At 43.8% G+C, this 26428-nt stretch overlaps 2 protein-coding genes and 1 non-coding gene across 5 annotated transcripts; 2 read left to right on the top strand and 1 right to left on the bottom strand.

The window, feature by feature from the left end:
- Positions 1 to 266: 266 nt before the first annotated feature.
- Positions 267 to 5141, bottom strand: zgc:86609 (ER membrane protein complex subunit 3-like). Its single transcript, XM_061698799.1, has 9 exons — positions 5063 to 5141; positions 3371 to 3554; positions 3239 to 3296; positions 2674 to 2767; positions 1508 to 1612; positions 1358 to 1439; positions 1078 to 1157; positions 921 to 1003; positions 267 to 851 (listed from the first exon to the last, which is right to left on the bottom strand). The coding sequence occupies exons 2-9, from the start codon at positions 3523 to 3525 to the stop codon at positions 723 to 725; spliced, it is 786 nt and encodes a 261-aa protein (XP_061554783.1). The 5' UTR covers positions 3526 to 3554; positions 5063 to 5141; the 3' UTR covers positions 267 to 722.
- A 156-nt stretch (positions 5142 to 5297) lies between these two features.
- On the top strand, positions 5298 to 5379 carry trnas-aga (transfer RNA serine (anticodon AGA)). Its single transcript has one exon. It is a non-coding gene; the product is annotated as a tRNA-Ser (tRNA).
- Positions 5380 to 7765: 2386 nt separating this feature from the next.
- vegfc (vascular endothelial growth factor c) lies at positions 7766 to 26421 on the top strand. 3 transcript variants are annotated; one of them, XM_061670401.1, is made up of 9 exons: positions 7766 to 8451; positions 15423 to 15446; positions 15522 to 15657; positions 15739 to 15929; positions 16617 to 16747; positions 17540 to 17643; positions 18220 to 18354; positions 19723 to 19924; positions 25345 to 26421. In XM_061670401.1, the coding sequence occupies exons 1-9, from the start codon at positions 8350 to 8352 to the stop codon at positions 25454 to 25456; spliced, it is 1137 nt and encodes a 378-aa protein (XP_061526385.1). In that variant the 5' UTR covers positions 7766 to 8349; the 3' UTR covers positions 25457 to 26421. The 3 variants fall into 3 exon arrangements, with proteins under 3 accessions (XP_061526385.1, XP_061526374.1, XP_061526364.1); XM_061670390.1 differs by having other exon boundaries at positions 15519 to 15657; XM_061670380.1 differs by having other exon boundaries at positions 15423 to 15657.
- The last annotated feature ends 7 nt before the right edge of the window (positions 26422 to 26428 follow it).

The following is a 26428-nucleotide window of genomic DNA, read 5'->3' as shown; positions in this document are numbered from 1 at the left end:
CTTCCAAGAATTGTGTGTTAAAACTTTATAAATTAAGGATTAACAATGAGAAAAGGTTGATCTGATTGGTTGTCCATGACTTGTGACATCTGAGGTATAAAAAGCATTTTAGAACAGTACAGGCCACATTTACTCTTCATCATGGACAGATAAAAAAGAGAGAGGGGGGAAAGTGTATGTAAAATTGGTCAATTTAATAAAATGTTCATCTAATAATTGACCAATTAAATGTTTTTTTTCAAAATATTTATTTCATATAATAATTCATGCTCATTTCTCAATTTTACTAATTATAATCAGACAATTATTTGACAATTTTCTAGAAAGTTAAAATGCATTTTTTTGGTTTTATACACAACTATGCACTAAAATGTTAAACATTTTTAGTATTTCATTTTCAGTAACATTTTTAAATAGAATTCATGCAAATTTAGTAATTTGATTATTGATCAAATTATTTGTTTGTAAAATAGTTTGCAAATATTTACAATAAATGTTTATGTTGGTATTTTATTTACATGAAATCAACTGACCTAATATTTGAGTAATGAAAAAAGAATTTATTTTTTAACAAAGTTTAAGGAAAAAAAAAAAAAAAACTCAATACAACCAATAGGATTTTTGACAAAGTAAATGTTTGGTGTGCCAGCTTAAAGATAGAAGTGGGCGACATGTAGGGCTCGGGTGGCCATACTTGCCCAGGCCCGTTCTAGTATCGCCTTCTAGAACACGGCGGACTTGAGGTCCTGGCTGAAGATTCCTCCGAAGTTAAGCTCCCGGGCCATGAGCTCCTCCTCCACGTTTTCCAGCGCCCACTTGTGCTCCACGATCTCCAGCGCCTCCCACTCGCTCTGCAAGCAGCCATTCAGTAGATGAGCACAACCGCCAGTAAAACACCAGAAACGACACAGGCACGTTACCTTAAATGCCTTGTTGGGGTCCGGGGGCATGGCCATGGCGGCGCCGGTCATCTGGTCCTGCATGACGCGCGATTGGTCAGCGGCTGCGGGGAACAAAGGTGTCCGAAGTGTTGAAATGCTCTTGGGCGTGCGTTGCTCACGCGTGTGGAGACTTAACCATTGTCTTGTCCCAAGATGAGGCTGTACATGCTCCTCAGGCCAAACACATTGAGAAAGTACCAGGATGCAGAGCTCACCCTGTACACAGCAGGCATATCGTTAATGACCATGTCCTGTCAGTGGCTACTGGCAAAAAAAATGAACAGTTGGACATTTGAAAGTTTACAGATAGTCAAATTAAGTTAACCTGTATAGGTCAGTGCATTTTTGGTTCAAACTGAAATATCACCCAACATCCTTGTTGCGAGTAGTGAATTTGTATTGATTGCCGTACGAACCAGGACGCGTCCAGTGTGAGCAGGTCAATGCCGCGCTGCAACATGGGCTTGAACCTCAGCGTCAGCGGGAACGGGACCTTGGCTACATGGAGGAGAGGCTAAAGTTACTGTCCTAGACACGAAGGACAGACATGAAGCGCTGGAGCTAACTTATGACGAATCCAGAGAAGGCCCAGTTGATCCAGCCGCCAATCACGATCATGGGCAGCACGTTGGTCAGGTTTCCTTTCATCATGTCTGTCAGCATGCTCGTGTCTGGAAGGCACGAGAAAACGGCTGACGCACAAACGTGGAAAGACAACTGATGCACACCGACTCCTTAGGCTGAGCCATGAATCGCTTTGAGGGTGTCAGACTTTTTTTTTTTTTTTTCCGGCTTCCATCGGTCAAAGCTGACATGCGCTGCTTACACACACACAGCTCGTTTACAGTCAACTGACAACTTGGCCAATTTTCCAACCCCCTCTAGTGACTTTTTCGACTAGCGACTTTAGTTCTAGTAAAACTTCTAGTGAAAATTAGCATGCGAACTACAGCAAATCTTATTTAAAAAAAAACAACAAAAAGCAAAACTTGTTTTGAATTTAAGTGGAACCTCAGGTTACGAACGACTTTTACAAACAATTCGGGTTCCACCCAAAATTTCCGTAGAAAAATTACCTCTGTTTACATACCATTTTCGATTTGCGAACAGTCTGGGCACCAACAAGCGGAAGGATCTAGGTCATGCTTCTTCTCGTGCTGCGTAATAACGTCTTCCAAAGATACACGGGATACGTTAGTCTGTTTATCTCACTTTCATAGCAAAGCGATAAAGGGTGCCCTCTCCGGGTCAAACAAGCGATCCTGCCCAAGTGGAGTTCAAGTATCTCGGGGTCTTGTTCACGGGCAAGGAAGAATGGAGCGGGAGATCGACAGACGCATTGGTGCAGCGTCTTCAGTCATGCAGACTCCGTATCGGTGCGTCGTTTGTGAAGAATCTCGATTTACCTTTCCATCTACGTTCCTACCCTCACCAATGGTCACGAGCTGTGGGTTGTTTGGAACAGATTAATTGCAATTCCATTCATTCAATGAGAAACATTACCTCGGTTTCCAAATTTTTTGCATTAGTCACGGAACTAATTTAATTTGTAACCTGACGTTCCACTGTATGTCATTGTCATTTATTTTTTCCGTAAGTGATGGGGGAAAAATTATTAAAATAGGAAATTAGTTTTTTGTGCATGATGTTATGAATGTATTATAAGACCACATCGCCCACCCTAAACGACAGCCATGTTGATGAACTGGATGTGACACGGGCACACGCACACCTGTCATCGGGTTTTTGGGGACCACCTTCCTCTTGACCTTCTTGAAGAAGCCCGTTTCCGCATTGTTGAAGTAATGCTTCCTCATGGTGAATGACTGCGCGCACACAAACACACTCTAATGACTCAACATAAACTGACAAAAAAAAACAAGTGAATGCTTATAGACAATGTAATCAAAGACTGCTCAACATGCACATTACACATTTTTAATGAAGATGTACATACCATTGCAACACTAATCAAGTGAGAGGGTCACATGATATCACAGTCACGTTATGACATGCGACTCATGTCGTGTACGGAAAACAGTCGATATCCTTGATTTGCAGCTTAAGGTCTCTGTACTACTACATGTCCCAGTGTGCTCTTTGTCCACACTAGTAGGACACCTACATGTTACGAGTAAGGTAAAACTGCATCTATTAGGATAACTAGTGGAGCACAAAGTAGTACATTAGACTGGATATTAAACGGCTTTCCATACACTTTGGGGTCATGTGACCGTCAACATTTTTGTTACAATTACATGATCGCCAAGTGTGCTTTTCCACGAGTGCCCGTTCACCTGTCTGGGGATGTATTTGCCGTTCTCTCGGAGGATGCGACTGCGCAGGAGCACCTGACTGAAAACACACACAAACTTGTCAGTCAAGATCGCTCATGTAATGCAGTTACCCGTGAAGGTCGTGACCGTGACCTGTCAGAGAGCTGCTCCAGGTCCACCTTCTTGTCGCTATGCAGCAGCTGGGTGACGTAGTGGCGGATGACGCCCACCAGGAAGGTGATGAAGACTATGGGCAGCACCACCCACAGACGGATGCTGGAGTCCAGCAGGAGCTCCGGGCCGGCCATCGCGCGCTCTGCAGACTCGTCCGGACGCTCTGAAAATGCACACAAGTTTTCATCGAGAGACGGCGGACCTCTGCCAATGCTTCAACGCGAGACATATATTGTTTTCTTTTTCACGATTCAAGAGTTCCCAGGTTTCAAGGAATCGGGTACTCGTGAAGGCTCCCGATACCAGCCACCAATGCTTAAGGTCTGGTAGATTTTTCAAATCTTAAAAGATTTTTTTTAATTTTTTTTTTTTATTAAATGTGAGACCCCACATATGAAGATTAAAAAAATTAATAAATCAGGCGTTCAACTGTTTTGGTCGTATTGTGTGGTGTGTTCCAATAATCTCAACCCAGAACACTACACACATAAATACCACCACCAATCGACAAGTCCTTCGAGGCAGCAATCTCGACTGATCACACGTGATCTAACAAAACCCAAGAAGAAACACTTCAGAGAATGCACCGATTTTACCAGAGTGTTTCTGAAGGTTGCTGGAAGTGTGACTATTGTAAAATGGCAATGATATCTCAAAAAGACTAGCTTTGGAAAATACTTCTTGCTGTCTTGGGATCCCACTTTTATACAAAAAACATCAGGTAAGACGTTTTTATTTACGGTCGTTACCTTGTCAGGGCGCTTTCTTGATTGGCTACACTCTGTTCAACGTCACAATTCAGTGTCATTGATTCGGCTTTCCCCACACACCAAGATTTGGGGTATTAAAGACTGTATGCCCCAACACAGATTTGTCCCTGTAATCAGGACAAATCCATTCTTAACATACATTAGACCCAAGGATAATCTTATAAATTTGGCGTTTTGAAATCCTGGGTAAGGGGCAAAGTCACGACAAAAAAAAAAACTATCTTTGTGTGTGCACCGGGCCTAAAGCAAAAAAAAAAACAAAAAAAACTGACTGAGTAAATCCTCCCCGATTATCTTTGTGTGTGTACCGGTCCTATAGCAAAAAAAAAAAAAACTGACATGGAGGAAGTCCTCCTCCCCAGTAGTTGGCGCAACACTAGCGGTTTGACACATTGGTGAATCATCATGCGAATCAATTACAAAGAAAGTGTTCGCAGTTAATTAAAATTTTACGTATCAAAAAATACTATTGGTATCTCTATATCGGTGTGTACTCAAAAAGTGAATACTCGTATCGGTCTGGGGGGGAGTAATGTTTTTTAATTGAATAATTCTGATCACGTTTCCCCTACAAAATGCAGGTTGACACAAGACAAGGAGTTGTGATTACAAATGTACCCTAACAGAAACGTTATGTGCTGCAACGACTGCGTGTTTTAACTATATATCGTGACAGAAACAACGAAAATGTTCGTTCCACCTGCTAACAGTCGAACACAAACGGATGTTGTTTAACACGCTAGATAGCATTAGCTCCTCGCGTTAGCACGCTTGCTCGCGTGTAGGTCGTTTAATGTGCCTTTTCCTCATCATTCGACCTCCTGCCACATTTTCCTTCGTGCGTGTTAACGATAAAATGTTGCAAAATAGTAACGAGTCGGCCGCGACCGACATGACTTACCGCATGAATGGAGTTCAAAATGTTAACGCCAAGCTAAAAGTCACGACCGGAAAACGAAGAGGAAAGAAGGATGAAGAAGAACAACTTCCGGTTGACGACAAACACATAAAAGTATGTTTAAGTGGACAACTAATTCATTTGACTCGCGAGAAAACAAGAAAAGTTCCTTTATATATTCTTCAAATTGAAATTATGCTATATATATAATTGAATGTTTGCCCTGATGGTGAGCGTAGTTGTCGTGGCCGAGTGGTTAAGGCGATGGACTAGAAATCCATTGGGGTCTCCCCGCGCAGGTTCGAATCCTGCCGACAACGAAAGAGTTATTTTATGCGTGACTACTGTTGAAATGAGAAGTCGATAAAATAGATTAGTTGATTATTGTAACTACAATTTATTTTTAATTTACAGTAAACAGTGGGTGACACTGAGACTGTGAGTATGGGGCTCAAGCATAAACAGATGCAACCAGCTGGTGTGCTGTGGAGTGCAAAAAATGATTTTTGTGTCATTCCTTCTCGCGTTCAAGAGGTTACGATATTGAGGACAGCAGGGGGCGCTAATTTCCCTTCGGTTGTTTTCCAAGCTTTTATTAAGCCAATGCACCAATTTCACATGGGAAAATGTCACAAAAAAGTATGAATAATTAAATCATGATGATCTTGTAATTTATTTGCAAGTTGACTAGATACTGTAAACACTTATTGTACCGTCTCCCATCTAATGGAAGAGCATTTAATTCGTCTGTCTGTCATTATACCTCACTGGCATAGATGAATAAAGATATACTTGTAATTGATAAAGTAATAATAATAAAACCATTTCTGTATTTCGGGATCCATATTCACTTTAACTTGCACAGTCCACCAGTGAATTCAGAACTTTCAGTAGCGGTGGCAAAAGTACTCTAATGCTGTACTTTAGAAGTACAAATGACGATGGGCGGATGATGTGATTTCCAGCTGATCGAGATCAGGTGGAAAAAATTATTCATTTTCTGACATTTTAAATGTCACAAAGTGACAACATAATCCAAAGGTACAAAGATCTTGCCAAATGGAACAGTAATAGCTCCATTTTATATTACACAATGTAACTTTTTGTGTTTTTGTTTTTGTATGTATGTAAGTGTCTGTGAAAGAGACACACTGAGTGAGTGAGTGTGTGTGTGTGTGTGTGTGTGTGCGTGTGGCAACGTAATCGTCGACCAGGGGGTGCAGTTGGAGATTTCTTCTTCTCCAAAACTTGGGAGTGGCATTAAACAGCTTGAATGCTCTTTTTCTGAAGAATTGTCCACTATTTGTCAAACTGCTGGCTATTGTATAGTGAGTTCACTGCTGTTACACAGTGCTTGTATGTTAAATGTTTGCTCATCAAAGCAAAAGATCATCTGAACTACAGCTTGTATTTCAAAAAACGTGTAAGTCGTGTCAGTCGTATGTTAAAGCGCCACTGTATTTGCACTTGGTTATTTCCCACCACTGACTTTCACTGCTTGCTGTTGACTTGTGCACAACTGCACATGAGGTCACTTGGGAAGAGGTGGCGTATCCATGCTTTATGTGCAGTCCAGCTGCACAATCATAAAAGTTCTGAAACATTCAACACGACTCGAGAGTGGTGTGAAAATTGAAATCTGAAAATTGTCAGTAATTATCTATTATAATGGTAGTCAGTTTTGGACGCCAAACATGTCAGCAACAGGTTTGCGAAGAGGAGACCTCGCGAGACCCCTTTCAGTGTGTGACCAAATAGTGACTCCCCCCCTCCAGGAGATGAATTAACCACCAACAAAAGTTGAGTCATTTTTTTCTTCCTGAAACAAATACCGTCATTAATGTACATACTGTAAACCTCAAAATGCTCGGCAAAACAATTATAAAATGGATCTCTCATATCAAATTGTATGCTGTGAGCTCACACGATAAGATGGAGACAGCGATAATCGGAATGTGGAATTTGGCTTGCGCACATTTCAACACATAAAGCACATCTGCATGCAGACACTTGCCATCGTGTGCGTGCATGTGCGTCTCTCATCTTTGTCAAGCCTGCCAGCCACTGGGCCCAAAGAAAACGGATGTTTTTTTTTCACCCAGGCAAGCATTTCCCAGACACTCCCCTTTCATTTGGAAGTCTCGTCGGTCCCCTTGTCCTGCTTCCCCTTGGGTGGCCGGGGGTGGCAATAACTCAGAAATTCAGGTTTCTGCTGTTTACATTTCCTCTGCGACACACATGACCCCAAAAGCCTGAAAGTATGCAATGTTTGACCTCGGATGAGAAAAATGTATATCTGACGGCAACTTCTTTTTTTTTTTTTTTTTTTTTTTTTTTTTTTAAATTTATTTATCGGAGGAAGGACACTAGACGAATGATGAAAAGCAGAAACCGTTGAACAGACAGCAAAAGTACTAGCGGCCAATAAAAAGGCACTTAAGAGAAACTGTGATGTGATGCCATCACAGTTTGCTCCACTTGAGGTGAGAGCACGCAAATGTGAGTCTGGATGGAGGAAAGAAGGCATCTTGAAGATGATCATTTGGGGAAGGAATGTGGAGTCAAAATAGATCAATGTAGATAGATATCGGATGGCATCAAGGGAAGTGGCAGTGTGAGCGGTCATCGTGCATAAATCATACGTCAGATAGTCGGCTCCGCCCACGAGCAAGAAGCTTTCCACACTCTTGTCTTCTTCTTCATTTAGTCTTCCACCGGGACGTCTGCCTGCAGCTCTTCGACACTTCAAAGCCAGCGTTGCCCTTTGTCCATTTCCCTGAGAGGATTTGGAGCTTTTGCCCCCTCCCCTTCCCCGATGCTTTTCTGTCAGATTTTCGAGAGTTTTGCCCTGAAGGTTTCTTGGGCGAGAGGCGGATAATGTGAGCAGGAGACCGAGGGAGGGAAGAGCACAGCTGCCGCGTGAGAAGCAAAGACAAATAGAGATAAAGAAGGCGAGGACGTGTGCAAGTGTGAAGGGCGAGGACCCAAAAGAACCCAAAACAAAACAAAAAACATTTTCCACGCTTGCCGTCCACCTGAACGAATGCAGCGAGACGAGACGTCACACGCCCACTGACCGAGCCGCGTGCGAGCCGCAGTGGAGCACTTTCTTCATCATGCTCGATTCGGCTGGCTTCCCGCATTGCAACAACCCGCGCCGGAACAGCAACTTCGTCCCCGGGTAGAATGACGACAGGACCCTTGTGAGCTTGTGGCAACCTGTTACAAGCTTCCTGCTCCTGCTTTTTTGTTTTCGCCTCCCTCATCACCTTCACTTCAGCCTCCTCACTATGTTGAGACCAGCTGTACTCCTATGGATTCTTAATGTCAGCAACCTGTGCTCAGGGAAAGACTACATGGACTACTACGCAGCGGGAGACACGGGAACCCAGGTGAGAACGGCAAACATGGACCTTGGCATAACACCGAGTGCCTACAGTTTGTAGTACAGTAGTGCCTTGATATACGATTTTAATTTGCTCCGTGACCGTCCTCGTAACGCACATCTCAAATCAGCTGTCCGCCCGAAATGAATGCAAATGCCATTCATGTCCCAGCCCACCCAAAAAAAACAACAACAAATGTATTTGTGTATGTAATAATGAAAAATAGCACCATATAATGTTGTACTTTATGAAAACAAAGTAATAACCTAATTAAACACAATGTAAAGTTTGTGCATCATGATTTATTGCTGCAGTTCAGTCATTGTGCTGCTCCTTCTTTAATAGTAGTCATTTTTCATAGAAGATAAAGACTATATGCCTGTGAGTATTGTTATATGATTGCATGTGTTGCGCCATCGCCGCAACAATCATTGCTAACGTTTAGCATGTCAGTGTCAGTTTAGTATTGTTTGTTAGCAATAAGCTAACCAAACTTTGTTTCAAATACACAAAGTGTAATTCTCTAAATTTAGTTTGACAGTACATTTCAACTGGGGGTGAAATTGAACAGCTTGAAGCCTCTTTTCTGATGACTTGCTCACTAGTTGCTAAACTGCTGGTTACTGTGCAGTGAGTTGACTTAAGCTCACCGCCACCATCCAGCGTTTATATCTCAAGTTTATGCTTGCCAAAGTCAAAGCAAAATATTTTTAAGTCAGGTCACTCGTATCTCAAGGCACCGCTGTATTTGTAAGGTCACAGGTGTTTCATTGTTTTATTCCTTTACACAGCACTACAGTGGATTTGAAACAAAACAATCGACGTGACTGAAGTGAAGCTTCTCAGCTTGAACGAAAGAGGTTTCAAATATGACATTCACCATGTCCACAGACTCGTAACTGTTAGCCAGTTAACAGCCAGCTGCTAACCTTGCGCTAACAACAGCCAACTCTACACTCTCATTCGCTTACTCCCACGTCACTCACCGGGCCAGGCCCTGCCCTAAAAAGCCATACACATTCAAAGACACAGATACTACCGTGCAGAATCTGAGGATGGCCACCTGGAGCGTAACTCCCACAATAAATGACGGACTACGGTACTTCAATTTTCAGGCCATCAAAATTATTTGGACTATTGACTAAGGTTAACTGGCCAGTTGCAGTCCCTTCCCTTGTTATTGCAAATGAAGCAGATACAAGTCCAGAGTTTAGATCAAGTATGGAGTTGGCATTGAGCCGCTGACTGCAGATATAAAGCCCAAAAAAGATTTAATTGCAAGTGAAGGAGACAATCATTGTGCTAAAATAAGATCTGAGCTTTTGTTGTTTTTTTTGTTTTTTTTGCTTTGAGCACTGTATGGTGGCAGTGAACTCAACTCTCTTTACAACAAGCAGCAGTTTGGCAGAGAATGAACAATTCTTCAGAACGAGGCTTCAAGCTATTCAATGCCACTCCTAGTTGGACTTTACTGTCAAACTAAGCATCAAACAAAGAGAATTACACGTTGTGTAGCATTTAAAAACATCCACTAGCTTAATGCTAACACATAATGGGAAACAACACAGAAGGGCTAACAAATATCTACAGCTACATTATGTGGCGCTGTGTTATAACACAATGGATATTTGGATACAAATGGTGCAGTAACATGTAGCCAGACATAATACTCACAGGCACATATTCTTTATCTTCTGCGAAAATCGACTCCTATTACTGCAACTTATTTACAGTAGTTGCGAAACTCTTCTGCAATTATGTCTGTATTAGTGCATTATACTGCCCCCGGTGGCCAAGTCACACACACCAGAAGTCAAGTCAAGTTTATTTGTATATCCCTTAATCACAAAAGAGTCTCAAGTGGCTTCACAGGCCCACAGTTGGCAATGATTGACAAAATCCCCTAAGATAAACCCCCCTATCGGGCAAGGAAAAACTCAAGACCCCCTCAAGTGGGGGGGAAAAAGAAACCTTGAGAAGGGAGCGCAGATGGGGGGGATCCCCCTTCCACGATGAACAGGCTGCAATGGATGTCGAGTGGGCGAAATTTATCACATTGTCTGTTGCTGTACAATGTTCATTAAGATGCCATAAGAGCCCATTTAAAGAGAAAAGGCGCTGCAGGGTTGATGCCTTCGGACCTGACCCGGTCGGTCAGAGCAGAATGCTCCATGGCAACGACGACGGGAGCAGGAGCCACAATGAATTCATATGCTGCACAAACTGTTAAATTCTTTAGATTCTATGTAATTATGTTATTGTTATGTTTTTATAAAATACATTATCAAATGCTGTTTTATTAAAAACACATTACTGTGTGATATATAGTAGAGGACTACAGTGTACTTGATGCTCACAATCAACTACAAAGCCGATACGACTGTGCTTCACAATGAAAACAGATAATGACCCTAGATACGCTGTGAAAGCAACTGAGGACTTTTGAAGGTAAATAAATGGAATATTCCCCAATGGCCCAGTCGGTGGCCTGATGTCAAGCCAATTGAGCGTGCCTGTCACTTCAGACAAAAGTAAAGGCCGGCAGAACCACAAACAGGCAGCAAGTGAAAGGTAGCTGCGGTGATGGCCTGGCAAAACTTGTTGTAATTGTAATAAAGTACATAAAAAACATTGTTTTTAATGAGAAAAATAACTATAATATTATGGCTTCTAAACGATGTTTTTTCCAAACCTGCTATATATATTGCTATGTAAAATAATACAGGATCAGTGTTGGGAAAGGGACGGCACGGTGGCCGACTGGTTAGAGCGTCAGCCTCACAGTTCTGAGGACCCGGGTTCAATCCCCGGCCCCAACTGTGTGGAGTTTGCATGTTCTCCCCGTGCCTGCGTGGGTTTCCTCCCACATCCCAAAAACATGCATTAATTGGAGACTCTAAATTGCCCGTAGGTGTGACTGTGAGTGCGAATGGTTGTTTGTGTGTATGTGCCCTGCGATTGGCTGGCAACCAGTTCAGGGTGTACCCCGCCTCCTGCCCGATGACAGCTGGGATGGGCTCCAGCACGCCCGCGACCCTAGTGAGGATAAGCGGCTCAGAAAATAGATGGATGGATGGATGTTGGGAAAGGCACAAATTCTGCACAAACTAGTTCAAAGTTCAGTTCATCGGTCCAAAAATAAACTAGTTCAGTTTATAGTTCATAATTCAAAATATTGGACTACATTCAGCGGTCCAAAAATAAACTAGTTTATAGTTCTTTTTTTCCCTCAATATGTTGCTGATGGTGGCACGGTGGACGACTGGTTAGAGCGTCTGCCTCACAGTTCTGAGGTCCGGGGTTCAATCCTGCCTGTGTGCGTTTGCATGTTCTCCCTGTCCGTGCGTGGGTTTTCTCCGGGCACCACGGTTTCCTCCCACATCCCAAAAACATGCATGGTAGGTTAATTGACAACTCTAAATTGCCCGTAGGTGTGAATGTTGCAAATGGTTGTTTGTTTATACGTGCCCTGCGATTGGCTGGCAACCAGTTCACGGTGTACCCCGCCTCCTGCAAGATGATAGCTGGGATAGGCTCCAGCACACCCGCGACCCTAGTGAGGAGAAGCGGCTCAGAAAATTGATGGATGGAGCTGATGTGTTATGACCCTCAAAATACTGCCATTTAATTTTCCCATTGTTGCCACCCACTGAGTCCACACTACTAGCCAGCTGCAGCTTTCACTGTACAAGTATAAAAACATGAGGAAAAACCTGTTGCTTGAATGGTGTGTTTTAAAAAGAGGAATTAAAACAAAAACAAGACTTTTGTCCTCAAATATGCAAACAAAAACACTCAACACAGTATGACAGGAACGATGGTGAAAGGACATTGATAGCGTTGCATTCCTTGCAGCTCTGGCTGACTATGTTAAGAAAATAATTTATCTATACTCATATTACAAAACGAATTCCATACTATCACAGTGTTTTAACTACAGCATCCTGATGCAAATAACTTTCCTAGTAATCCATTTTTACATTTATGTACTGCATTACAAAATAACACATTCATTCCCCTGAACGCACCTTGTACACTCACGCAGCTGCCGATGCAGCATGCCTTCAGTAGTTTCATTCTGAAGAGCGAAATAGGAAATGCAGCGTGTACATTCTATTTGCAGGTGCCTCTGCTGGTCGCTTTTAATATTACAGTTCATTCACTGTATATTACAGAACACCAACATCGCAGCAGACCCTGCGATGTGACTCTTGCGCACATCTGTCTCCATGTTCCTGCACCATTTGTGTTCAGATGTGTCGCTTAAAGAGTAACAACACCACCACATAGATGCTAATTGTTAGCCCGTGTCCCAATGGTGTCTCCCATGGTATGTTAGCATTAAGCTAGTGGAGGCTATGTAGTTGTTCTAAATACACACGTAATTCTCTTTGTTTTATGTTAAGTCTTTGAGTAACCTTAAGCTGAGAGTGGCAATAAACAGCTTGAACCCTCTTCTATATTAAGAATATTTACTTTTATCTGTCAAACTGCTGGTTGTTATGAAGTGAGTTGAGTCACCTGCCACGCTACACCGCTTGTATCTGCAGTTTGTACTCTTGAGTCACACCCAAAAATCGGTCGATTAACAGCTTGTGTCTCGCAAAACTCTTAAGTTGGGTGACTCATATCACTGTATTGAAATGCACAGTTATATTTCCAATCATGTCAATTGTTCAAATACGATTGAGTCCTGAAAATGGACGTACTCTACACAAAACGGCTGTATTTCCTGAATGGTAAATCCCCAATTTTTGTGATGCCTCTTCAATCAAATTCGAAAGCCTGCATTTTTTTTGGTCCATTTTTGCGGGTGTATAAAAGCGAAATACTACTTCTTGACCTTTACTTTGCTCCAAATTATTGGAAAAGTAATGCCAATTCCTGTGAGTTGACATTGAAAGATTGAAACAAGATGAGACAGATGACCGTTTCGGCTTTTATTTCCAGGTACCGTATTTTCACGACCATAAGGCGCACTGTATTAAAAGGCGCAGTCTCAGTTACAGGGTCTATTTCTGCATTTAACACAGAAATAAGGCGCACTGTATTATTGGGCGCAGGCATGGTAAAACATACGCTAGCTTAAAACATACGGTAGCATGCATGCACGCTAAAACAATGTTTTTAAAAAGGCAGCGGTAGCAAAACTGAGTTCAGTTGTACTTTATTGAAGTATTTAACAATGTACTCAAGTTATTTTTTGATCAATCCTCATCCACAAATCAATCAAAGTCCTCATCTTCTGTATCCGAAATAAACAGCTGGACAAGTTCTCCATCAAACACGCTAGGTTCCCTCTCGTCATTGTCTGAGTCAGTCTCGTTGCCGTGCGGCTCCTCAGAAATGCCGGCTTTTACGAAAGCTCGAACAACAGTGAAAGCAGACATGTTAGCCCCAGCATCCACAATCCAGTCACAAATTGTGGCGGAACTCGCCCGGCGCTGCCTCCTAGACTTAGTAAAGCGGTGTTCGCCATCTGTCATCCATGGCTCCCACGCCACTCACAACTTCACTTTGAACGCCCTGTTTACACGGATGTCCGGCGGTTCGTCAAGCCTCCGGAATGATGGCAAGCTCAGAGTTCTTTGCTCGAGTTGGTCTTCCAAGTCGGGCCACCTCGCCTTGTTTCCGTGTATTGCTTGTCTTTTTTTTTCCGCGGAAACTCAGCTTCATCTTCTTGACTTGGCGAAGCTCGTTTTCCTGCTTCCTCCACTTGCAAACCATGGATTCGTTTATCTTGAATTCTCTCGCGGCTGCAGCTGCACCATGTTCCTCCGCGTAGCTGCACTATGGTGCTGCACCATAGTTACGCGCACCATAGTAGTTACGCGGTCGTGAAAATACGGTATTTATATCTGGATCTGCAAAGAGATTACTTAACACCATTTCATTTGAGTCCACCCATTTGACCTGACTCGTCATAGGTGTGTTTGTGTTTGGTGTTACATTGAGCATCATGGGAAAAAAAGTGGATGGTTTTACACTGGCCAAGCCAATCTCCAAATTTAAACCCTACAAGGCTTGTAATTTTACCAGATTCCACCCCCCCAACAAAAATAAAAATAAATAAATAAACAACTAGCTAACAAAGGCTGTGATGAAAGCCTGGAAACGCAACACAGAAAAAGAACGCAGAAGTTTGGTGATGTAATTAAACAGGGTCAGACAGAAGCTTTGCAACTACAGTAGACTAAAGTGAAAAAGTCATCCGTTCCAATTATTTTGCCCTCCTAAAAATACAGCGGTGCCTTCAGAGACATATCGCAAATCATCTTTCATCATAGCAATGAATGGAAACACTATTAATCCATTCCAGCCCCCTCTATTTTTTTAAATAAGAACAAAAGCACTATAAAATTTAACTATATAAAAACACACTAATGACATACTTAAATGTAAAGAATTTAACAGTTTTTGTCACATTTTATGCTTCATTTCAATGGACATTACGCTGCTCCTTCTGGTATGCATGCCTTGGCCACCTGGGGGAAGTATAATACAGATATACACATATACTGTACATGGAGCCAGTCTCAGCTCCTTGGTACGCTGCAGTAATATTAGTCGTCGTTCAGAGGATAAAGAACATATGCATGTGAGTATTGCTATATTAGCAGTCTATGTGTATTGCTGCACCTTTTATGGTTTAATTATCTGCCGCTTAAAGGGTTATAACATCGCAACGCAGATGCTATTTGTTAGCCCGTTGGCGTTGTTAGCATTAGGCTAGTGGACTTTCAGGCAGTCATTTGATTGTTTTAAATACACAACATAACAGTCGAATGTCGTTTCTTAAATTGGGAACGACGACATTTGTGAGCATGGGAGATGATACCACACGCAGGCTTTACAAACAACTCCATTATTGTTATTATCTCGTTATATTACCATATCTGTGGCTAGCTCAAAGCAAGAATGACTTCTAACCACTGTATGGGACTATGATAAGAATGTTGTATTCGTCTTCCCTCCAGGCTCCAGTGTTGTCAGATGACCAGGTCAGTTTACAGAGCGTTGTGAGCGTGGATGAGCTGCTGCGGCTTCTCTATCCTGAATACAATCTGCTTCAGCAGTGCCTGAGGAAGAAGTCATGGCACGCCTCTTCTTTCCCCACCTCCTCAGCCAGCCCGGCGGTCCATTCAAACCGCGACGATCGGTGGGTGCAGCTGAGGGAGGAGGCGGTTTACAAAGTGGACGGCACCCTCGGAGGTAAATGCCGGATCGCCGTGCTTTTATGCTCTCAGAGTGCCATCAAGCGAGTCACTGGCTAATGCAATCAAACGTGATCAGTAATCCTAGAAGAGATCCAGCGCACCTCATGTCAACCCAGGGAGGTGTGCATTGAGGTGACCAAAGAGTACCCAGTATCCACCAGTCAGATATACCTCCCACCCTGTGTGGCGCTGCATCGCTGCGGTGGATGCTGCACCAACGGACGCTTTTACTGCACCAACACAAGTCACGCGCTCGTCAACAAGACGGTAAATATCAGCGCAGGCGCACCAGGCCTCGCTCTGATGCCAGCACCATTTTCCAACCTTTAATGAGCCAAGGCACATATGAGGTGTGTCATAAAGGTTCCAGGACTGGCACTACAAAATATATATCTCAAACCCAAACTACGGGTTTTCCTCTTCAATACGGGCCAGACGATTAACCAGCGTTTGCTTTGAGTTGCGGCACGACAATTTGTGGCCACTTCACCATGACAACGCACTTGCTCACAATGCCCTGAACATCTGACACCTCCTGGCCGAGAAGAACAGCCCTGAGTTGGAGCAACCTCTCTACTTACCCGACCTGGCTTCCATGTGATTTTTGTCTCCTTTACCAAGCTCCAGGGGATCATCAAGAGGACCCGTGTTAAAAGACTTGGACGACATCAAGTGGAGGATCCCAAAATAATCCTTCCAGGAGTGGATGAAGACATGGCAAAGAATGCTGGGAAAGTGCGTTAGACTCCAGGGGGATTAGTTCAAAAGGAAATCTTGTCATTGGGATTGGAAATGTATCTTTTGTGACACCAGTCCTGGGACTTTACTGGCACACCTCATATTTATCATTAGAAAATTCTCACTATATGTTGCTGGCATAGACAGATGAACAAAAACATTTCCAGTGAATAAATTGAAGTAAAGTACAACTCTCACCCTCCTCCATCCTCACAGCTTATGGAGCTATCGCCACTCAGGAAGGAGCGCTCAGTTGTCATGGTAACGTTCGTCAATCACACGAGGTGCGAGTGCTTCCTGAAGCGGCCGCTTCACTCCATCATCAGACGAGCCGCAACAGATCACCTGTGAGTCACATTGAAGCATGCGTGTGTCATGGTGCTTTGTGTCTACACTATATAAATAAGTTAGTGCACTGGTTCACAACGTTTGGTACAAGTACCACTAGTGGTACGCAGGCTTCCTCTACTGGTACAAGAAAGGATCACTGAATTAAATCTTCAAACAGCGCATAATGTTACAGTGGTTTAAGCTTTTTTTTTATTTTTTACAACCATTTGCATTGAATATTGTAGAACTGAAGCAGTAAATAAAATGGATGGATGGATGTTTAACAAACTAATTTTTTTAATGTAACCTTTGTGTACATTTTAATTGAATCATTGCCCCAATATTTAAGCGCTTTATTAACGTTCAAAGGGTGCATAATGTTTCAGTGGCTTACAATATTAAATACTGTATACTTTTTAGGAATACATTTGCCTCATTTTTGTTGAACACTTAGGCCTACTACCTATTGTATTTTGATGCTGGTCATTATGGTGTGACTCGGATAGCCAAGAAAGGTGGCCATCGGTGTAAAAAGTTTGAGAACCACTGATTAGTGGTTTTCAATACATTGCATTTAATGAGTTATTGTTTTACAAAACATTAGGAACCTCCAAAAAGAAAAACGTACAATTTGCTTGTGTTTATCAGCTACATGTGTAATTTTTTAAGGTATCGCATGAACAATAGGCCTTTACCCATTCACTTGGAAGTTATAGAATTCTAAACAACACATAATTGGATTAAACCCCCTAGCTGGTCGGTTGTCATGTTTGACACCCCTGTATGTGTGTGTGTGTGTGTGTGTGTAGGTGTTCCCCTCCCACAGTCCCGTGCGCTTCAGCGTTCTTGTGGGATCCCGTCAACTGCATGTGTGTCCCAATAGACGCCCTTAACTACTCGGAGAAAGAGACAGGTGAGACCCTTTTTTTTCCTGATTATGGACCTCTTCATTTGGGATTGCCATAAGAATTCTAGATAAGATAGTTTACTCATTTCGTCAGGGAAATTAAATGGTCACAGGAGCAATATTCACACATTTCTACACTTGAAACAACCAAAAAGTACGAAGACCAAGAGCAGCATTGAGAAGGAATCAGAAGAAATTTAAATATAATCCAAACAAGACAAAAATGAAGTCTTGCTACAGTAATATTTGTATGAGTGCAAAGTGGGAATTACATTATTGTCAGTGATATAAAATGATATAATGAATTCTAATATACCCAATATGTCCAGAAAAATCCTCTTCACTGCACTGTATGTGTTATGCTGTTCTATTAACAGCACAAGTTCATGCTGCTGTCTTTCAGAAATATGTTGCGTAGTGTGTCATTTGAAATTGTATCCTCCACAAAATACTCGTGCTTGTGAAGAGAAATAAAACACAGGCCTACTGCAACTCAGTTGTATTTACTTAACAAGGCCTGTATTTTGCAACTAACCGCTGGTGCTATTCCAACAACTTTCTCTTTACCTCTGTGGCTTCCAGAGGCTTTGGACTCGGGGCTGCTGGCTCTCTGCGGCCCCAACAGGGTTCTGAAGGAGCCCAGCTGCGAGTGCGTCTGTCGAAACGGGCTCACTGAGGCCAGCTGCGGTCCAGGCTGGAAACTGGATCACAACACATGTAAGCGGCTGTTTTAAGTTATGTTGACAGAAATACATGCAGATAAATGAAATAGGGACTGAACCCTGCATGAAGAGGGAAAAAATGTTGAATGACTGACGCTCTCTCACTAAATATTTATAATTGCCTTTAGCAGTGGTTCTCAAACATTTTACAGCAAGCACCACCGAATAAAGGGGTGTGAACATTATGCAGTTTGAACATTAAGACTATGCTTAAATATAGCAAAAAAAAAAAAAAACGGTACTTAAATAATGATTCTATTCAAATATAACGCACACAAAAGGTAAATAAAAATTGTACCTAAATAAAAGTTTAAAAACAAACACTTGTTAAAGATTAAATGTAAATGTATTCAACTTAAGTTAAATACAACTGAATGGCCCAACTTAAGTTAAATACAACTGAATGGCCCATTTACTACTAAATCTACTGCACTTTGTGAATCACAGATATCTCAAATATCTCACAGATAATCTGATTAAGTAAATGAGGCAGAAGTACGGATGTAGCAAAGCAAAATCAAGGTTGCGGCAAAGACTCTTCATAACCTCCGCTAACAACCCAGGCTTAACTTAACTCCTCCCCAACATAGAAATATTTTCATCACTCAGTGCGGACGCATCACTTCAACTTACTTCCTTGATCCCAATTTCTACGATCCTATTATTCAGGGTTTTAGGCGCCATCTTGTTGCATCTTAGTGGATTAATAGGTGAGTTTGTACTGAAGAAACATCCATCCATCTAGCCATCCATCCATTTTCTATTGCTCATCCAAGGTCTGGTCGCGGGGGCAGTAGCTTTAGCAGGGATGCCCAGACTTCCCTGTCCCCAGCCACTTCACCAAGCTCTTCCGGGGGGGATCCAGAGGCGTTCCCAGGCCAGCCGAGAGACATAGTCTCTCCAGTGTGTCCTGGGTCGTCCCCGGGGTCTCCTCCCGGTGGGACGTGCCCGGAAAACCTCACCAGGGAGGCTGAATCAGATGACCCAGCCACATCTGGCTCCTCTCAATCTGAAGGAGCAGCGGCTCTACTCTGAGATGCTCCCGGATGACTGAGCTTCTCGCCCTATCTCTAAGGGAGAGCCCGGACACCCTCCAGAGGAAACTCATTTCGGCCGATCTTGTTCTTTCGGTCACGACCCACAGCTCGTGACCATAGATGAGGGTAGGAACGTAGCTCGACCGGTAAATTGAGAGCTTTGCCTTTCGGCTTAGCTCCTTCTTTACCACAACAAAGACGAATAGTTTAATTTGTGAAGAGCAAACTGCAAATAAGTGTTGGATCACTGTAAGTCTTAAAGTAATGGTGAACTATGTACGGTAATGGCTAGCGCATCAGTACCTGAGTAGACCGTTTCCCTGCAGGTGAATGTCAGTGCGAAGGTCAGGGCGAGGGAAAGTGGTGCCCCGTCGGCCAACGCTGGGACGAGGAGCTGTGCGGCTGCGTGTGCGCCGCCCAGTGTCCCGGGAATCAACCCCTCAACCCCGACACCTGCCTGTGTCAGTGCAGAGAGAGTCCACAGTCGTGTCTGCGGCAAGGCAAGAGGTTCAACTCCAACACCTGCAGGTGAGCCCATTTTAAAAAAAAAAAAAGGTCACTGCAAACACTGTAGCTCCTTTCCTAGTCATCAGTGGTTTTTTCTGCTGGTTTCGTTGGAGTTTCTGCATGTGCTTGTTTTTTAGTTCTACTTTCCATTGGTAGCAAATAAGGTACAAATACTTTGTTACTGTACTTAAGTAGAGTTTTCAGGTATTTGTACTTTACTTAAGTATTTAGTTTGAGATTTTAATTTGACTTCCTAAATTTTAAAATCTATCTGTACGAGTTCTGCAATATCCTGTATTCCATCGTTCCATCCTTCCCTCACTCGTGAATAAGACCCAAAGATACTTGAACTCCTCCACTTGGGGCAGGATCTCATCCCCGACCTGGAGAGGGCACGCCAACCTTTTCCGACTGAGGACCATGGTCTCAGATTTGGAGGTGCTGATTCTCATCTCAGCCGCTTCACACTCGGCTGCGAACTGCTCCAGTGAGAGTTGGAGGTCACGGCTTGATGAAGCCAACAGAACCACATCGTCAGCAAAAAGCAGAGATGCAATACCGAGGCCACCAAACCAGACCCCCTTTAAGCCTCGGCTGCGCCTAGAAATTCTGTCCATAAAAAACAGAATCGGAGACAAAGGGCAGCCTTGGCGGAGTCCAACCCTCACCGGAAACGAGTCCGACTTACTGCCGGATATGCGGACCAAACTCTGACTCCGGTCGTACAGGGACGGAACAGCTCGTATCAGGGGGTTCGGTATCCCATACTCCCAAAGCACCCCCCACAGGACTCCCCGAGGGACACGGTCGAACGCCTTCTCCAAGTCCACAAAACACATGTAGACTGGTTGGGCGAACTCCCATGCACCCTCGAGGACCCTGCCAAGGGTGTAGAGCTGGTCCACTGTTCCACAGCCAGGACGAAAACCACACTGCTCCTCCTGAATCTGAGATTCAACTTCCCGACGGACCCTCCTCTCCAGCACCCTTGAATAGACTTTACCAGGGAGGCTGAGGAGTGTGATCCCCCTGTAGTTGGAACACCACCCCAGTCTGCCAATCCAGAGGCACTGTCCCCGATATCCACACGATGTTGCAGAGGCATATCAACCAGGACAGCCCTACTACATCCAGAGCCTTGAGGAACTCCGGGCGAATCTCATCCACCTCAGTGACCTCAACCCCAGAGATAGGAGAGCCCGCCTCAGAGAACCCAGACTCTGCTCTATCATGGGAAGCCGTGTCGGTGGAATTGAGGAGGTCTTCGAAGTATTCTCCCCACTGGCTCACAACGTCCCGAGTCGAGGTCAGCAGCGCCCCATGCCCACTATACACAGTGTTGATGGTGCACTGCTTCCCCCTCCTGAGACGTCGGATGGTGGACCAGAATATCCTCGAAGCCGTCCGGAGGTCTTTCTCCATGGCCTCACCGAACTCCTCCCATGCCCGAGTGTGTGCTTCAGCGACCACCAAAGCTGCATTCTGCTTGGCCAGCCGGTACCCATCAGCTGCCTCAGGAGTCCCACATGCCAAAAAGGCCCGATAGGACTCCTCCTTCAGCTTGACGGCATCCCTCACCATTGGTGTCCACCAACGGGTTCGGGGATTGCCGACACGACAGGCACCAACCACTTTACGGCCACAGCTCCGGTTGGCCACCTCAGCAATTGAGGCACGGAATATGGTTCACTCTGACTCGATGTCCCCCCGGAACATGAGCAAAGTTCTGTCGGAGGTGGGAGTTGAAACTCCTTCTGACAGGGGATTCGGCCAGACGTTCCCAGCAGACCCTCACAATACGTTTGGGCCTGCCACGTCGCACCGGCATCTTCCCCCACAATCGGAGCCAACTCACCACCAGGTGGTGATCAGTTGACAGCTGCACCCCTCTCTTGACCCGAGTGTCCAAGACATGCGGCCGCAAGTCCGATGACACGACCACAAAGTCGATCATCGAACTGCGACCTAGGGTGTCCTGGTGCTAAGTGCACGTGTGGACACCCTTATGCTTGAACATGGTGTTCGTTATGGACAATCCGTGATGAGCACAGAAGTCCAATAACAGAACACTGCTCGGGTTCTGATCGGGGGGGCCATTCCTCCCAAACACGCCCTTCCAGGTCTTACTGTCATTGTCCACGTGAGCATTGAAGTCCCCCAGCAGAATGATGGCGTACCCAGTGGGAGCGCGCTCCAGCACCCCCTCCAAGGACTTCAAAAAGGGTGGGTACTTTGAACTGCTGTTTGGTGCATAGGCACAAACAACAATCAGGACCCGTCACCCCACCCGAAGGCGGAGGGAGGCTACCCTCTCGTCCACTGGGGTGAACCCCAACGTAGAGGCGCCGAGCCGGGGAGCAATAAGTATACCCACACCTGCTCGACGCCTCTCACCGTGGGCAACTCCAGAGTGGAAGAGAGTCCAACCCCTCTCGAGAAGACTGGTACCAGAGCCCAAGCTGTGCACGGAGGCTATGTCTAGTCGGAACTTCTCGACCTCACACACCAGTTTGGGCTCCTTCCCTGTCAGAGAGGTGACATTCCACGTCCCTAGAGCCAGCTTCTGTAGCCGGGGAACGGATCGCCAAGGTCCCCTTTGGCCACCGCCCAGCTCGCACTGCACCCGACCCCTATGGCCCCTCCCAGAGGTGGTGAGCCCATGAGAAGGGGGACCCACGTTACCTTTTCGGGCTGTGCCACCAGGTGCTCACCTTCGAGCCCGACCTGGCTCCAGAGGAGGGCCCCGGTGACCCGCGTCCGGGCAAGGGAAACCTGAATCCATTTATTGTACTCGTCATAGGGGTTTTTGGAGCCGTGCTTTGTCTGGTCCCTCACCTCGGACCTGTTTGCCATGTTGACCCTGCCAGAGGCATAAAGCCCCAGACAACTTAGCTCCTAGGATCATTGGGACACACAAACCCCTCCACCACGACAAGGTGACGGCTCAAGGAGGGGTATCCTGAATTCCCATTGAATTATTAAAGAGAATTGTTTTAAGGTGTTGGGTCAAAGAATGATTGGTGGCGAATGGGTTGAGTCTTGGGCCGGCCGTAAAAACTCTCAGCTTCTAGCTTTCAGAAGTTCTCCGTCTAAACCCAAGTATATTTTTTTCAGTTGTTATCATCAGCTAATTTAGCCTTGTTTTTATTAGTCAGTTCACAACACTAGAAAAGCGATGGGAACAAGTTGTTTTGATAGCATGAAAGTCAAGCCAACACTAGCAAACTCTTAAACAACATGCAACAATTTTTTTGCTTCTTCTCAGTACGAGCACTATACTATATATAGAGGGAAACTATTTTTAAAAGTTTATTTTATTGTGGCAGGTTATCAGAACGGTTATTGAATATAATAGACAGCAAAATTCATGTTTACCTTTGCACTAAAATACATTTCAGTCTGTACTTACTTTTACTTGAGAAATCAGTACTTCTTTTGCTTTTTTTTTTTTAAACAAGTATCTGTACTTCTAAGTACAGAGGGAGTACCTTTGCTAGTCCTGATGATTTTATCCCAGCGACAATGTCTATTCTCTCTCCTCTCACTTGTCTTCTCTCTCTTCCTTGTGTCCCCTTCTCTCCCCCTCATCCCTTTCTCTTACATCCTCTTCTCCTATCCCCTCCTCTCTCTTCCCCTTCTCAATCTCTCTCCACTCCCCCATCTTTCTGTTCCATATGTGAAGCGCCCTGAGACAACTTCTTTTGTCAATTGGGGCTATATAAAAACCATTGAATTGCATTGAATCACCCCATCACAAATTATGCTGTGCTGCATAATCACGTAAAGGCCGGAACCTTTCTCTCTTTTTTAATGAATAAGAGGCACCCAAAAGAGGACAGAAATCTAAATCGGCATCAAACATGGTTCTCTCGAAACCTTCTCCATTTATGTTCTGATGCTTCCTTATATGGACACGAGACATCCCCAGCATCCAACCGCGTTCTTAGCTGCGAGTGTGCTGTGCAGTTCCCACAGCTCGCACGCGAGAGGCCTCTGACCCGAGAGGCCTGAGCTCGCTGACAGTGAGCAGAGCACAGCAGCCATCAGGCCGCCGCCGGGCAGCCGCAGAGATGGATGGAGTGACAGGAGCGAAAGAAAAACACAAGGGGACGGGAGCTGAGCCATGAGGGAAAGTTCAGACGTGCAAGTGATGTGCCTCGGTGGACATTCTCAGGCAATTTGTGAGGGAAGATGTGACCACAAAAAGATAGGATTATGATGTAAACGGTTTAAATGATCTTGTAGTTTTTCGTTATGCATGGGACTAGGGTTACAAAATCATGACATTTTCAAAGTTGGAAACTTTAAATTGGAATTGACGGGAATGAGTACATATGAATAAGCAATAATTTATGTAATAGGCAATTTAAATATAGTTAGGGAAAATCTATTTTAGCATAATCCTGACAACAAAAAGGGGATTTAATGCAAGTACAGTGGGACTTTGACTTAAAACACTTTCACTGCCATTGACGGCTTTAGAAGTCATGTCCATGTTAACTGGGAAAGCTGGCAGTGAATTTTAAGAGTTGAAAGCAGTCGCTTTGTCGATTTTTTTGCTTTGTTTCTCGGACCAAAAGGTAGGAACTACGCTCAGATACGGCACCGCCACATGTGAAGTGCACAATAAAATTAAGCAGTATCTTGCAGTGATCTGATTATATATATAATAAATACAATTTCAAAATTATATCCCACCTTGAACACTGGAAAATTAGCATTTGTTCTGTGTTGCACCTTCCTAAAATTAGGCTTAGCCATGATGTATAATGTTAAGCCTTTACTAATTATCTCAACAATAATTTTATTTCTCAAAGAAACAATTTAGTTTAAATTCACACTTTAGTCATGTCCCAAACTCATTACCCCCTCTGAAAAATGTGGCCTATTCCACAAGTCACATGTCCCACAGGAAGTTGCATCAGTCAGATCCTCCGCAGGCCTTGGGAAGAGCAAAAGTGATTTTGACAGATTTATTTTTCCGTTTATTTGATGATACTTCATCTTTGACCTGGGGGGTTTAAGTGTGACTATATTTCATCTATTTGCTAATTTTATGCTAAAAGTCAGTCATGTTACACAAATGAGTTGTAGTACAATAAAACAATGGCGCAAAGAAATAAAGTTAGGTCAGATGAGCCAATACACAATTTGAGTAGTTGAATATGGGTATTATCAGATTTAGATTTGGGGGGAAAAAGATCAATTCAAGTTTGTTTTGAAAGAGTAACAACAAGCAGACTGCACCAATTCAATGGAATGGCCCTAAAATTTGTTTGAATATACCTTTTAAATTAGCCGCAATTCCCTTGTAAAATTTACAATTGGGAATGTTGCACAGTTTAAATTCCCATGGAAATGTATCAGAAAAATTTATACCCCTTTGTAACCCTTGTTGGGACTAATTAAATGTTTTCTTCTCTTCTTCCATCTTTCCCAAGTTGCTACAGGTTACCGTGCAGGACCCCCAGACGTGCGTGCCTATCTGGCTTTTACTACAGCCACCAAGTCTGCCAGTGCATCCCCAACTATATGAAGCCCGAGTGGAATTAGCCAATCGCAGAGGAACAGAAAGATGCCAGTCGAGGGCGGCATTTAAACCTTGGGAAACATGTGGCCTGATACTGCAAATGAGACCAGGAGGTGGAGCAGAACAACAAATTAACAGTTATTGGATTACAACATACCTAATAATGATTTCAGGCGCTAAAAATGCTTTGGTCACATGGGAGAATGCAGTAAAAGAGGAGGAAACGAAATATATGTGACTCACAGACATCCAATTGTGGGCTCTCGCCCAATCGCACCTGGAGAGATGTCAGAAGGACAGATGAGACCAATCTGCTTCTGGGCCAGCTTTGATACCTGCTGCAACATGTTGGAGCAAGCACGCCGACACTTTCCTTGAAATGGAAAGTGGAAGCAGATAATGACAGTGTAGACTAAAGATGAACCGAGCTCAAGGCAACTTTGCTTGGGGCTTTGAGGTGGAAGCATTCGGCCTTGCTGAGGTGTCGCGGCAGCATGAGTATGAACATGACACCGACGTTCAATCTTTTCAAACCAAACGTTTGCATTCCTAACAGAGGGTACAGACTGTCCGTCTTGTAATTGCTGCACACCAATTTTTTTTTTTATTTTTTTTTTTAAATACTCATTTAAACAGGTAATGCAGCTTCTGCTGCTGGGGTGATCTAGAGCTTTTAATTTAAATGATCCTTGGCAATATTAAATGTAAATATTTAATTTCATCATATTTAAAGTATTGTTCTTCTGTAGTTGTAAAATACTGTATTTAAGGCAAACAATTCCCCCCAAAGTCAATGTTTTGATTAGTAATGCTGCCAACAGTGCTACAAGAACAAATAATAGTTTAGGGCTCAAATCCAACTCCAGACAATGGAACTCGAGACGAAAAAGGAGGAAAAAAATAAATAAAAAAAGCATAGTGAGCCTGAAGTGTTTCCTTTTACTTTCTGAAGTACTTTTTTCTCTTCAACTCTTTAATTAAATGATCTTCCGACA

The sequence above is a fragment of the Phycodurus eques genome, chromosome 1 (genome assembly GCF_024500275.1).
Source record: "Phycodurus eques isolate BA_2022a chromosome 1, UOR_Pequ_1.1, whole genome shotgun sequence".
NCBI lineage: Eukaryota > Metazoa > Chordata > Actinopteri > Syngnathiformes > Syngnathidae > Phycodurus > Phycodurus eques.
This window is presented reverse-complemented; position numbering and strand designations above follow the sequence as displayed.

Coding starts and splice junctions, on each gene's coding strand:
- vegfc (XM_061670380.1), top strand. CDS start 8,350: ATGTTGAGACCAGCTGTACTCCTATGGATTCTTAATGTCAGCAACCTG. Junction 15,658..15,738: donor AGTGGACGGCACCCTCGGAG/GTAAATGCCGGA, acceptor AAACGTGATCAG/TAATCCTAGAAGAGATCCAG. Junction 15,930..16,616: donor ACGCGCTCGTCAACAAGACG/GTAAATATCAGC, acceptor CCATCCTCACAG/CTTATGGAGCTATCGCCACT.
- zgc:86609 (XM_061698799.1), bottom strand. CDS start 3,525: ATGGCCGGCCCGGAGCTCCTGCTGGACTCCAGCATCCGTCTGTGGGTG. Junction 2,768..3,238: donor GCAAATACATCCCCAGACAG/GTGAACGGGCAC, acceptor GTGTGCGCGCAG/TCATTCACCATGAGGAAGCA. Junction 1,440..1,507: donor CTTCTCTGGATTCGTCATAA/GTTAGCTCCAGC, acceptor TCCTCCATGTAG/CCAAGGTCCCGTTCCCGCTG.